Raw genomic sequence first — 15,233 nt, forward strand, 5'->3', positions numbered from 1 at the left:
AATCAATACAACTTAGTTGTCCTAAAGCTACTATGCCAGTGGCCTCAGTTCCCAAAGGATTATAAAACATATTAAGATGCTGAAGATAAATGTATAAATAAAACATGTAAAACTATGTGTCAGACTTTACTCAGAAACCCTTGAATCAAAAGTTAGCCACAGAGCTGAGGCCAGACCTAGCTTTCCTAACTCCCAGTTTCATACACTGTGCCTCATGGAGTGAATTTTTAAAAACCTTGTAAACATTGATTTCCTGCCAAGTGCAGAACCAGTAACACTGCCCTGTGTACACAGCTCATCACATTATTTCCCAAGGAAGAATCTGTCTTGTATCCTTTTAACAAATATTTAGGTTTTAACTTCAACTAAGAGAACAGTAAGAAAAAATCAGATGAATGTATTACATTTTAGGCTTAGAGTTTACAGATATGATCAACTTTCTTAATAATTAGAATCCACTCATTCTACCATTTTTTTTTTTTTTTTTTTGAGATGGAGTCTTGCTCTGTCGCCCAGGCTGGAGTGCAGTGGTGCAATCTCGGCTCACTGCAAGCTCCGCCTCCCGGGTTCACGCCATTCTTCTGCCTCAGCCTCTCCGAGTAGCTGGGACTACAGGCGCCTGCCACTACGCCCGGCTAATTATTTTGTATTTTCAGTAGACACGGGGTTTCACCGTGGTCTCGATCTCCTGACCTCGTGATCCGCCCGCCTCGGCCTCCCAAAGTGCTGGGATTACAAGCGTAAGCCACCGCGCCCAGCCCCATTTTTTAAATTGAATAAATATTTATTAAGTATATACCAAATGGGCCAGGCGCACAGGTTCACACCTGTAATCCCAACAGTTTGGGAGGCTGAGGCAGGAGAATTGTTTAAGACCAAAAATTCAAGATCAGCCCTAGCAAAAGAGAGATATCCAGCTCTACGAAAAAAAAAAAATAGCCAGACATGGTGGTGCAAGTCTATAGTTCTGTCTACTTGGGAGGCCAAGGTGGGAGAATCATTTGAGCCTGGGAAGTTGAGGCTATGATGAGCGGTGATTGTGCCACTGCACTACAGCCTGGGTGACAAGACCAAGACAGTCTCAAAAAAAAAAAAAAAAGTATATACCAAATACCTGAATTTTCTAGTTTTGTCTATAAAATCTATGCAGAGAAGGAGAAAACTGTTATTATTTAATGGCTCCGTAAAGTTAGAGGGGTAAATATTTAGGTTTTTATCTAAATATTTGACATTTATCACTAGGATGGTTCTAAATTCACAGGCCCCATCCTCTACTTAGCTTTGGCTATAAAAACAACAACAAATTTGAGTATTTCTGTAAAATAATCTTAGAAATGACATTTACGGACTGATGTTTTGAGGTCAATATTGGGATTAGTTAGAATAAACTTAGATTTAAGTTATGCTTTACCTATGAAGCTTCCAATGGCTTGAATGACATATAAAAAATTAGAAAGTAGTATTTGCCACTGCTTTCTCTTGAGGAAAATAATACACTGGAATTTTCACTTGAAAGCATGTGTGTAAAGATAAAATACCAGGTGACATGATTTAAAAATTTGGTAAATTCTCATTTTCCTTACACTAACTCTTATTAAAATAACAAAAGTGAAAGCATTCAGCTAAATTGTGAAAGTCAAATTGCATTTTAAAAGCAGACACGGATACAATTATTATATGTCAACTTAAGAAAAAAGCGGATACGGAAAAAACTTTATATTATTCCATTCATATGAACTGTCCAGAACAGACAAATCTACAGAGACAGAAGTGGATTAGTGGTTGCCTGGGGGAGGGGAGAGCTGGGGACTGCTAATGGGTATGGAGTGACAGAAATATTCTAAAATTACATCGTGGTGATGGCTGTGCAGTTCTGTGACTATACTATAAACACTAGCTTTTATGGTGTATGAGGTATTCATCAATAAAGCTAATATTCTGTTATTATTATTATTATTTTTGAGACAGAGTCTCCCTCTGTTGCCCAGGCTGGAGTGCAGTGGCACGATCTCAGCTCGCTGCAACCTCCGTCTCCTCGACTCAAGTGATTCTCAGGCCTCAGCCTCCCGAGAAGCTGTGATTACAGGCGCACGCCACCATGCCTGACTAATTTTTGTATTTTTAGTAGAGATGGGGTTTCACCACGTTGGCCAGGCTAGTTTTGAACTCCTAGCCTCAAGTGATCCACCCACCTCAGCCTCCCAAAGTGCTGGGATTAAAGGCGTGAAGCTGCCATTCTTTCCCCCTGGCCTAAAGAGTAAAGAAAAAAATAAAACCATATCCCAAGAGGAATGGCAGAGATGAGCACCACCTGTAGACCTAAAACTTGCAAGGGTAAGCAGATAATTTTATGTGTCAACTCAGGGCAGTGGCACAGCTTGAAGACACTGTCCTGCGAGGATGAGCTGTGCTACACATCCTGAATCAATCACCATTACACAGTACTATATTCCCAACTGTCAGAAGACATGGGCCTGGGGACCAAGGGTAGAAGGAGAAGTGACCTTGCTTATCATCATTCCCAGGGACCCACATGGGAACACTTTGCTTCCTATCACCACAGCTCTAGATCTGTGGATCTAGAGGTCCCAGTTCCCAGAGAAGGGATGCTTCTACCAGAGGACATTGTAAGCATCCCATTAACTTTAAGTTACGTCTGCCACCCAATCAATTTAGAATTCCATGCCATAAGTCCAGCAGACAAGGCAACGAGTCACTACACTGGCAGAAGCAATTGGCCCTGGTCATCAGGAGCTGGGGTGCTGATACACATCTCTTAGAGTACCCCTTGCCCAATTTTGATGGTAAGTGGACAAGTGCGGTGGCCAGGGTCCTCTGGACTCCTCCGAGATGAGGGTCTGGGCCACCCTGTCTAGATAAGCAGAAGTGATAGATGAGGGTGAAGGGAATCTGGATGAGTAGCAGAGGTGGGAGAAGATGAGTCTCAGTTGCAGCCTCAAGGCCAGATATAGCACTGGGAGCTGTAAGCTCAGTCCCCCAATCTTATTCTTGTAAGTTTCCCGAGAAAAGAAACCGATGCGAAACTAGACCATGCAGGCTTTTATAGGCCATAGGGAGGATTCTGGATACCTTTATCTTCATAGTTAAGAGAAAATTCCTAGTCCTTTTCCCTTGATCAGTTTCTAGAAAGTTGGTAGACAGATACATTATACTTCCCTGTCCTCTAGCCACAGAATAGAAGATCTCTGGAGAAATTCTACAGACACTGATATTTGAGATCCTCCAATAAAACAGCTAGGTCCTTGGCCAGGTGCAGTGGCTGACACCAGTAATCCCAGCACTTTGGGAGGCCGAAGCGGGCAGATCACTTGAGGTCAGGAGTTCAAGACTAGCTTGGCCAACATGGTGAAACCCCGTCTCTACTAAAAATATAATTAGCTGGGTGTGATGGCGCATGCCTGTAGTTCCAGCTATTTGGGAGGCTGAGGCACAAGAATCGCTTGAACTTGGGAGGCAGAGGTTGCAGTGAGCTGAGATTGTGCCACTGTACTCCAGCCTGGGTGACAGAGAGAGACTCCATCTCAAAACAAGACAAAACAAAATAGCTAGGTCTTTGCCTCATAATCCTATAGTCAAGCCCACCAGTTGACAAGCCTGATATATCACAAAGAATTTCCAGCCTGTATTTTAGTGCCTCATTCTTTAAAAACAGGCCAGAGCCAGGCACGGTGGCTCTTGCCTGTAATCCCAGTACTTTGGGAGGCCAAGGCGGGAGGATCGCTTGAGCCTAGGAGTTCAAGACCAGCCAGGGCAACAAAGTGAGACCCTGTCTCGACAAAAAAAAATTTAATGTCTCAGATCATATGGGTACAAATATATATGTGTGTGTATGTGTGTATATATATATATGTGTGTGTGTGTGTGTATATATATATATATACACACACACACACACACCTGTATGTATGTATATACACACACACACATATAAAAAAATCAGCTGGGCATAGTGGCATGGGCCTGTAGTCCCAGCTCCTCAAGGGGCTGAGGTGAGAGGATCACTTGAGTGCAAGAGTTCAAGGCTGCAGTGAGCTATGATCATGCCACTACACTGTAGCCTAGGTGACAGAGTGAAATCCCCTCTCAAATTGATTAATTCATTAATTAATTTAAAAAATCAGGCCAGGAAGGAAACTCAGACATTTGAAAAAAGCTTCTAACATAACAGACTAGAGAAAAAACAGACAAGAGGAACTAAGAGAAAAAAACAATGTGAGAGAACAAGACAAAATCTTCAAAAGTTATAATAAAGATCATTAAAGAGATTAGGAGAAAATAATGCATCCATAATACAAGAATAGGAAGCTAAAAGAAAGAACGTTTTGGGAAAATTAAAAATTCAGTAGAAGTGTTAGAAAACCAATCAGAAATATTCTCCCATAAAGCTAAATTTAATAAACAAAGAGACGAGAGAGAGAGAGAGATAGAGAGAAAGGAAAAAAGGTTAAACCAGGAGGTCTAGCAACCACCTAACAGAAATCCCAGGAAGAACAAACTAAGAAAATGGGTTTGAAGAAATAATTACAGAAATAATAAAAAAAAATTCCTTAGAATTGAAGCTTATAATATTCCAGATAGAAAAGGCTCACTGAGGCTGGGCGCTGTGGCTCACACCAGTTAACCCAATACTTTGGAAGACCAAGGTGGGAGGATGGCTTGAGCCCAGGAGTTCGAGACCAGCCTGGGCAATACGGTGAAACCGTTTCTGCTAAAAATGCAAAAACCAGTTGGGCGTGGTGGCGAGTGCCTGTAGTCCCAGTTACTCAGGAGTTTGAGGTGGGAGAGTCACTTGAGCTTGGGAGTTTGAGGCCGCAGTGAGCCAGGATTACGCCACTGCACTCTAGGCAGGGCAACTGAGCAAGGCCCTGTCAAGAGAAAGAAAGAAAAGAAACAAAGAAAGAGTCCACCAAGTGACTGAATAATGAATGGGAAACAGATATAAATAAAGAGGAAAAACTATTTCCACCCTAGAATTTGATATCTAGCCAATACTATCTATCAAAGGGAGGGTAGAATTTTCAGAGATATATAGTCTCAAAAACTTACCTCCCTCACACCCTTTAAGAAGGTAATAAAAGAGAAACTTCACTAATATCAGAGTGTAAACCATGGAAGAGGAAAAATGCAAGACCCACAAAACCGAAAACTAGCGCAAGGGAGGCAAAGGGAATTGTCGGGGTGATAATGAAGGGAAGGTGGAGGAATGCGGCTGTGCAGTGAGCTAGAAAACAACCAGTCGAGAAAGGAACAGGGCAGGGGGCTCCAGGAAAAACATGCCTATGAAAAACAAGAAACAGAAAATACCCAATAAATCTGTCTATAATGGGAAGAGTTTCACGGATCTGTCAAGAGTTTGAGGATGACTGACCTAAGCAACTGAAAAAAAAAGACAACTATTAACTCCAGGAGAAACAAAGTTGTACAGGAAAAGGAACTTCATAATGCCACAGCTCATCAATAAAAAGGCTGTCACAATAAAATAAATATTGAATATTAACCTAACCGAAAATTATGAAGTAACTTTATGTGAAGCATGAGGGCGTGAGGTAGAAGGGGAAGAGAATGTGTATGCTAAGTGCGTGTGTGTATTGGTATATGAATTGATGGGGTAGTGTAAGACAGTAAAAAAAATCCCCTTCTTCCAGGATGGCAAAAATAAAGTGTAAGATTGAAAAAAAATCAAGAAATAACAGTCAAAGCATATTATTTAGAACATGGAGGTGAACAGCAGAAGAATCAGCTGTAGAGACGAAAGCAGCTGCCTCTGGTAAGCAGGGCTGAGAATGTGGGAAGGTACGCAGCACGGAACTGCTCTTTTTGTCATAAATTTGAGGTATCATTTGGCTTTTAAATCATGTACATGCATAAAACGAAAAACCTCAACCTGAACCAAATGTGGCAAAATCTGTTAAACTGAGTGGTGGGTATTCTTGCATTTCATACGTCACTCTCTATTCTTATTTTAAAATAATTCTTATTTTTTAAAATTCCCTTTTTAGCTCTAGAAATTCCGTTAATCTATTACTCATTACAATGTTAGTTGCCCCTATTATGTGGATGGAGAAGAGCATAAATGAAGAAAAATACAGTGTTCTTTACATTAAAGGAAAAAAAAAAAAACCTGTGGCCCTGCCTGGTTTTTATTTTCAAACAAACACTTAATATTAATTTAAACAACACCTTGATAAGAAAGTTTTATTTGATATATCAAAAAGAAAAATTCCCAGACGTAATAAACATAACAAGTGGGGAAAGAAGAGAATTTTGAATATGTATGAGCCCATTAATGTATAACAAAACCAAACCTCTCCATATATGCATACAAACATATACAAAAGTACACGTGAAAAGATCTGGAAGAACAGACAGCAGGCTGGGTGCGTGGCTCATCCCTATAATCCCAGTACTTTTGGACGCTGGGGCAGGCAGACTGCTTGAGCTCAGGAGTTTGAGACCAGCCTGTACAACATGGCAAAACCCTGTCTCTACAAAAAAAATACAAAAATTGGCCAGGCGTGGTGGCATGCACCTGTAGTCCCAGCTACTCAGGAGGCTGAGGTGGGAGGATGGCTTGATCCCAGGCTGGGGGATTTGAGGCTGCAATAAGCCGAGATCATGCCACTGCACTCCAGCCTGGGCAACAGAGTCAGACTCTGTCCCCAAAAAAAGAAAAAAAAAAAACAACAACAACCAGACATCAAACTGTCAGTACAGTTACCTCTGGGGAGCTAAATGGGTCTGGGGATGGAATGAGAGTGATCTAAAAGTTTTTCACTTGTTTTGATTGGTAATTGATAGACACGGTAAGAATTTCCAATGGCAAAAAAGATATACATGGTCAAAACAAGTCCCTCTCCCACTTCTGCCCCTAGTTCCCTTCTCCAAAGGCAGCCTCTTATTACTAGTCTGTTACCTTTTAGCATTATTCCAGATACACAGAAGCCTATGTTTACAGACAGTACTTACTTTTTAAATTATACACGTTCTCACACCAGTCATGCTGTTCCACCCCTGACTTTCTTCCTGCAAATAGCCCTTGTCTTAGAAATAATACAAGCTATTTTCCACATACAGTTTACCTCCAGCCAGCCTTGTTGGCTTTTATACACCACTTGAGGATTTTCCTGTAGTATGCTGCCATAGAGCTCTCGAAAGTGGGCTATATTGGGCTTCACAATATTCAACACTTTTGTTTTATCTTCTCCAACCACCATCCGAAAGTCACCTAGTTAAAACAAAGAGATAAACTTGTCTTCCATTAAGAATCCACACTGTTACCTATGAACGACACTCCCCACACTGACACTGCAAGGGTTCACTCTGGCAGGATCCCTCATCAAAACACTTGCTTTTCCTCCTCAAAACGTGGACACTTTACCCCAAGAAATGTGAGCACTTGTTTGGAGGAAAAGAGGGTCTCTCAAATCACAAAGCCCTTTATGCCAGTTAAAGTATAGTTACCTGGGAACACAAGGTAATCACAAGCGAGTAGCTAACTTGTTTTAGCTTTTCCAGTGTGGAAGCTTCTGTACCTACAAAGTCTTGTCTTATGGGACAAACTCTGCCTGTGGCCAATGAGGGAGACAGGAGCTGTACATTATCACTGTAGACTTGTCCTTGCCATTGCTTCCTCATCGTTGACCTGTCTGTTTATGAGGGCTTTTGAGGCACTTTATGAAGATAATCTTATCATATTTTACAAGGGCAAAATAAGGCTTAAAAGTTCTGTAAGAGGAGGTTTGCATTTAAGATGAAATTGAAAACAGATATAACTTCTTAAATTGCAAGTGATGAGAAATGAGGAATGTTACATTTGCCTGTGGGATGAATTGAGCTGAAAAACACATAATTCTGAAAGACAAAAGCATTTCTGAATCAAATGAAAAGTGCCCTGCCCATGCCACTGACAACCATCGGCAAGATGGAGGAGAAAGGAATGGGAAAGTGGACACACTTAAGTGCATGCCTACTGGGCTAATGTGAAATCAGAAGAGGCTGGACACATGCAGAACCTTCTGAGTCAAGCGTGGTGAAAGCAATGTGGCTGAATCCTTTGTCGGAGAGACAGCAAGTTGTCAGGGGGAGTAGAGAGGTGGCAAGTGTAGGCAGATAACCCAGCTGCTGAGGAATCCCCTGGGGCTAGGATGACGATATAATTTATCATCCAAACTAGGTCACTTCTGAGGGTGAAGGGATCGCTATAAATAATTACACTAGGACAAGTATAAACTGAGCAAACCAGGACTTATGGTTACCCTTGCCAATTTCTTTTTTCTGGAGAGGGGAACGGATCATAGAGGTCATTATTTGCCACAATGGATTTTCCTAGTGCAAACTGTTGGCTTGTTTTAGAAAAAGTAAAAATACAAGGAAGACCAACAATATGTATACTTCATTGAGTAAGGAATAAAATATGCTAGGTTTTAAGCTTCAAAGTACCAACTTACACTACAATTTGGTGGAATGCAACTGGGGACTGCAGGCTTAGAAAAACAGACTTCCAGGCTGGGCGCGGTGGCTCATGCCTGTAATTCTAGCACTTTGGGAAGCAGAGGCAGGCAGATCACAAGGTCAGGAGATCCAAACCATCCTGGCTAACACAGTGAAACCCCGTCTCTACTAAAAAATACAAAAAAATTAGCCAGACGTGGTGGCAGGTACCTGTAGTCCCAGCTACTTGGGAGGCTGAGGCAGGAGAATGGCGTGAACCCAGGAGGCGGAGCTTGCAGTGAGCCAAGATCGCGCCACTGCACTCCAGCCTGGGTGACAAAGCGAGACTCCGTCTCAAAAAAAAAAAAAAAAAGACTTCTAAAGAGCCTCTGGAACCTGACCTTGGTGTACAGAGGGTCTGACTGTTCAGGTGAGTGAGCAGAAGCAAGTCCCAGTCCTAAAAATCTGCTCAAGTATGGATGAACTTGTTTTTTTCACTATTATTTTGAAGGGAAAGAGAGTTAGAGAGTTAAAACCTGGGATCACTGCTAATAAGGAGGTTGAGAAATCAGTCCTTTCACATATTGCTGTTGACTGCATAAAATTCTTCTGGAAAGCACTGAAGCAAGAAACCCCATCTCTGGAGCAAGCTTAAAGAAATAAGCCAGAAACACAGAGTAAGAGGTAACGTTTACTGGGCATCTGGTAAATACCAGCCACTGTGCCAAGTGTGTTGTGGTATTGCTTCATTTAATACACACAGCTCTCCTCTCAGGTAGATCGATTCTATCCCCATTCATACACAAGGGAAGAAAGACAGTGATTAAGAAACTTGCGTAAGGTTTCCAGGAAGTAAAAATATACTACATATATAAAATTGCTCACTGAAGCACTACTTATAATATTGAAAGCATCCCAAATGTCCAACGACAGGGGAAAGGATGCACTATGATGGCATACTGTTACTATCACAGACAATAATCACACACAAGATGGAAAGTGATCATTTAATATGCAGTAAGAAACAAAGATACAAAAGTCTAACAGGCTGGGCATGGTGGCTCACATCTATAGTCCTAGCGCTTTGTGAGGCCAAGGCCAGGGGAATGTTTGAGCTCAGGAGTTTGAGACCAGCCTGGTAACATAGTGAGACTCTGTCTCTATATAATTTCTTTTTTTAAGCATACCAAAACAAAAAAAACTTCATAAAAAATGAGAAAAACAAGACAAAGAGACTATATAAAAATGCTTATTTTTGCTCTAATAAAATACATTTATTGTGGGTTTTTGCATGTGGGCTTTAATTTGCTATCTCATTTGGTCATGGCAAAGCTCCATAAAATAGGTACTATTATTCTTAATTTTACAGATGAGGAGATGGAGGTGCGAAGATAACACGCCCCAGGTCCAGCCTCTCGGTATTAGGGTAGTGAAATTTTAGGTGATGATTTTACTCTATAATTTCCCTCCATTTCCCTCACTTCTATAATGTTGGCATATTACTTTCTAGCATTTTAAAACAAATTTATGGGATACACAGATGATGACTTGACAAATGTGAATGGAGTGGTGGCTGAGTTAACTTTCAACTGTGTAAATCCTTACATGTATAAAAATGGATTCCATTAATCTTTGAAGAGATGAAATGTCATCAAATTCTGACTCTAACAAGGCTGGCCCTGAAGTGAAAGATAAGTTTCTAAAACTGTTGAATTCTAAATATTTGTGTCATTCCTTCTTTCTGTACATTCCACAAACAAAAAGTTCCTCAATTTTAGAGAATCACTTTGTGAGAGAAGGATTTACCATTTTAAAATATCAAGGATTATGTTTTACAATCCAAATCTTCCCCCTAAAAGAACAATTGCATGCCATGATTAAAGGACCTAGAAAACACTCCAGGCTCTTGGAGAACAACGACTGGGGCTTATTTATGTCTGCATCCTTAGCTCCTTGTGCACTGCCTGGCACAGGGAACACACACATCAATAAATGTGTGCAGAACTGAATTTCTCTCACTGCTGTGCAGCTGAACTAGTTCAGCCACAGGGGATAGGAAGCAAATGGGCTTATGACTCATTTCTTCAGAACAAAATGAATAACATCATGGGCACAGCATGAACCAGCATCTGATCATAACAATCAATTTTTCTTACCTTCGGAGATTTGTTTGCAACAAAACAACAGCAATGGATTAAAACTGACTGCTGACTTTATTTTATGCCTCTAGAACTGCCAGTAAAACAGGCATCCAAAAGGATCATTTCTCCTTGACCTTGAAAGGATACAAACTCCAAGGCCTGTAAGCCACCTGTAGGTGGCCTTCCCTGTGATTCAGGCATGCAGCCAGCAGTCAGGGACCTCATTACAAGTATGCAGATGTGAAGGGCTGCATAGTACAGCGGCAAGGCCCTGGCTTTCAAGTCTGGCAAAGTCCCAGGGTGACTGAGGTCAACTTACTTAAACTTTCTGAGTCAGCTTCCTTCTCTGTAAAATGGCTTAATCACACTAACTTTACGAAGTTGCTTTCAGATTTAATGAGTTAGGGCAGCAGTCTCCAAACTTTTTGGTACCAGGAAGAGGTTTTGTGGAAGACAATTTTTCCATGGATGTGGGTCCAGGGGACAGTGGTTTCAGGATGGCTCAAGCACATTACATTTATTGTGCACTTTATTTGTTATTATTACATTGTAATATGTAATGAAAGAATTATACAACTCACCATAATGTAGAATCAGTGGGAGCCCTGAGATTATTTTCCTGCAACTAGACAGTCCCTCTGGGGGTGATGGGAGACAGTGACAGATCAGGCATTTGATTCTCATAAAAAGCCTGCAACCGAGATTCCTCACATATGCAGTTCAAATAGGTATTGCGCTCCTATAAGAATCCAACACAGCTGCTGATCTGACAGGAGGCAGAGCTCAGGCAGTAATGCAAGTGATGGAGATTGGCTGTCAATACAAATGAAGCTCGCCCACCACTCACCTCCCGCTGTGCGTCCTGGTTCCTAACGGGGTTCCCAAGGGTTGGGGAACCCAGAGTTAAGGTATTAGAAAATACTCTGTAAGTAGTAAAGCAGATACTACTTATGTATATAGCCTAGTCGAAGGATGGAGGGTAGAGGAAGGCTGGGTCTTGGAGATAATAATTACCGGCTAACTTTTCTCTCTTTAAACGAATTGCAAGACTGCTGTCATTTCAGTTCAGTGAATATCTGAGTGGCTACAGTGCTAGGCAATGGAGATCCAGGTTGGACAACCCTAATCTGAACACCAAAAATGCAAAATACCTCCAAACCTGAAACCCTTTGAGCACTGGCATGACACCACAAGTGGAAAATTCCAAAAATATCATATAAAATCACTTTCAGGCGATGTGTATGAGGCGTATATGAAACATAAATGAACTTCGTGTTTAGACTTGGGCCGTCCCCAAGAGATCTCATTATATATGTGCAAACACTCCAAAATCTGAAAAATTCCAAAATCTAAAACACTTCTGGCCCCAAGTATTTCAGATAAGGGATACTCAGCCTGTCCAGATACAGGCTCTACCTCAGGCAGCAAACAGTATGAAAAAAAGACCATTTCAGTGCAGGTTTTTATGCGGTAGTGTTTAAGGACTGCAGCCCAAACTGGATATTGATATGGCAAAATAATATTCATTTTCATGACTTTTTCAGATATAATTCACATACCATGTAATTCATCCATTTAAAGTAAATAATTCAGTATTTTTAATTCTGTTTACAGAGTTGTACAATCATCTCTCCAATCTAACACTAGAATATTCCAGCCTCCCCACAAGAAACCCCATACTCCTAAGTGATCACTCCCCATCTCCCTTCACTCCCCATCCCCAGCCTGAATTGAAACATGGCTGTCATTTTGGTTCAGTGAATATTTGGCGGGCTACAAAGTACCAGGAGCTGTGCTAGACAATGGAGATCCAGGTTGGATCTAATCTACTTTCTTGCCACAGATTTGCCTATTCTGGACATTTTATACACATTGAATTATACACTATCTGGAGTTATTTTTACGACCTTAGCAAAATGTTTTCAAGGGTCATCACACTGTAGCATTTATCAGTACTTCACTCCTGCTTATGGTTAGATAATATTCCATCGTACAGATGCACCAATTTTATTTATCCATTTCTCAGTTGATGAACATTTGTGCTGTTTCCACTTTTGGGTGATTCATTATGAATAATGCTGCTATGTATGAGTTTTTATGTGGACATATGTTTCATTTCTTATAGGTATATAGGAGTAGAACTGCTGGGTCATGTGGTAGCTATGTTTAACATTTGGAGGAACTGCCAAGCTTTTTTTCCAAAGCAGCTGTACCACTTTACAATCTAATCAGCAATGTATGAGGGTCCCAATTTCTCCACATTCTCAACACTTGTTCTTGCCTTTCTTTTTTTTATCACAGCCATTGTAGCAGGTATAGAATGGCATCTCTGTGATTTGTACTGGTATTTCCATTTCCCTAATACCTATGATGTTTAACAACTTTTCATGTGCTTACTGGCCATTTGAATATCTTTTCTGAAGAAATGGCTATTCAAATCCTTCTCTTGTTTTTAAACTGGGTTGTCTTTTCATTGTTTTGTTGTTGTTGTTGTTTTATTTTGAGACAGAGTCCTGCTCTGTTGCCCAGGCTGGAGTGCAGTGGCATGATCTTGGCTCACTGCAACCTCCGCCTCCTGGGGTCAAGCTATTCTCCTGCCTCAGCTTTCCAAGTAACTGGGATTACAGGTGCACACCACCACGCCCAACTAATTTTTTGTATTTTCAGTAGAGACACGGTTTCACCATGTTGGCCAGACTGGTCTTGAACCCCTGACCTCAAGTGATCCACCAGCCTTGGCCTCCCAAAGGGTTGGGATTACAGGCGTGAGCCACTGCGCCCGGACTTTCCATTGTATTTTAAAAATTCTTTATATATTCTGGATACCAGTCCCTTATCAGATACATGATTTGTAAATATTTTCTTCCATTTTGTTAGCTGCCTTTTTACTTTTTTTTTTTTTTTTTAGACAGAGTCTCACTCTGTCACCCAGGTTAGAGTGCAGTGGCATGATCTCAGCTCACTGCAACCTCTGTTTCCTGGGTTCAAGCTATTCTCCTGCCTCAGCTTTCCAAGTAACTGGGATTACAGGTGCACACCACCACGCCCAACTAATTTTTTGTATTTTCAGTAGAGACAGGGTTTCACCATGTTGGCCAGTCTGGTCTTGAACTCCTGACCTCAAGTGATCCATCAGCCTCGGCCTCCCAAAGGGTTGGGATTACAGGCGTGAGCCACTGCGCCCGGACTTTCCATTGTATTTTAAAAATTCTTTATATATTCTGGATACCAGTCCCTTATCAGATACATGATTTGTAAGTATTTTCTTCCATTTTGTTAGCTGCCTTTTTACTTTCTTTTTTAGACAGAGTCTCACTCTGTCACCCAGGCTAGAGTGCAGTGGCATGATCTCAGCTCACTGCAACCTCTGCTTCCTGGGTTCAAGCAATTCTCCTGCCTCAGCCTCCCTAGTAGCTGGGACTACAGGTGTGTGCCACCATGCCCGGCTAATTTTTTTTTTTTTTTTTTGAGACAGAGTCTTGCTCTGTTGCCAGGCTGGAGTGCAGTGGCACCATCTTGGCTCACTTCGCCCCGCCCAGCTAATTTCTGTATTTTTAGTAGAGATGGGGTTTCATCATGTTGGCCAGGTTGGTCTCGAACTCCTGACCTCGAGTGATCCGTCCGCCTCTACCTCCCAAAGTGCTGGGATTACAGGCGTAAGCCACCATGCCCGGCCTTCCTTTTCTATACATTAGAAAATACAAAAGTAGGGAGCAATAGGGAGGACTCAGGTTCACTATATTGGTTCAGGAAGGAAGCAGTATAATCCACTCATCAAATATTTACTGAGCACCTAGTACATGTCACATACTATTGGAAGCATCCAAACAGAAGGAGCAAAACAAGACAAAATTCCTTCCCTCCACATCCTCAGTGGTGGAACAAAGACCAAAGATCAACCAGCCAACCAACAAACAATAAGATACAGTGTAGCCAACTGTGGAAAGTGCTATGGGGAAAACAAAAACAGGGAAAGACATAGGGAGTGGTGGAGTTGCAGGAGCGGTCAGGGAAGGCCTCCATGATAAGCCAGAACTGAGGCCCAATGGGGTGGGTGGGGGGAGGGGAGGTGTGACCCAGTAGGTCCTGTGGAAGGAGTGACCCAAGTGTGAACCAGGAGTGACGCCCACCACCAAAGACCTTTCATAGAACAGTAAAGTGTTAAGAGCAAGCATTCCAGGAAGAAGACTGCCTGGGTTCAAATGCTAGCTGGGCATTTACAAGCTATGTGACCCAGGGAAAGCCACTTAACTTATGTGGGCATCAGTATCCTCAAATGAAAAAGGGCAGCAATAACTAGTTTGTAAATTTCAGGGACTGAATGAATGTTACAATACCTGACACACAGTACTAGTCTAAAAACGTCGGGTATTATTCATGCTTTCTACCCCTTCAGGAGTGCTGTGTTCTCACAAATTAGCAAGTGACTACTGAGTACCCTGAGTTCCGGCTGAGGCACAGCGAGGCAGGCTTCCAAAGTCCTAAGGCAGTCAGCTCCCGTATGCCGATCCAACCACACCGCTTGTAAGGTTTCAGATGGCTTCACCACCACAGAATAAATCTTAACTAGCTTCCACTCCAGAGAAAACGTTTCTTTACTGGCTTCTACCAGAATCCAGAATCCACACTTTAGAGAGCTGG

General features: G+C 41.7%; 1 protein-coding gene across 6 annotated transcripts in view; it reads right to left on the reverse strand.

Annotated features, from left to right (window-relative positions):
- TAMM41 (TAM41 mitochondrial translocator assembly and maintenance homolog) overlaps positions 1–15,233 on the reverse strand; it is a 99,608-nt gene that overhangs the window by 22,367 nt on the left and 62,008 nt on the right. For all 6 annotated transcript variants that reach the window (XM_058437264.1, XM_032149731.2, XM_058437265.1 and 3 more), the window contains one exon: positions 7,101–7,246. In XM_058437264.1, the coding sequence (XP_058293247.1) occupies positions 7,101–7,246 (146 nt within the window). The remainder of the gene's footprint in view (positions 1–7,100; positions 7,247–15,233) is intronic.

The sequence above is a fragment of the Hylobates moloch genome, unplaced genomic scaffold (assembly GCF_009828535.3).
Source record: "Hylobates moloch isolate HMO894 unplaced genomic scaffold, HMol_V3 SCAFFOLD_4, whole genome shotgun sequence".
In the NCBI taxonomy this organism is placed as follows: domain Eukaryota; kingdom Metazoa; phylum Chordata; class Mammalia; order Primates; family Hylobatidae; genus Hylobates; species Hylobates moloch.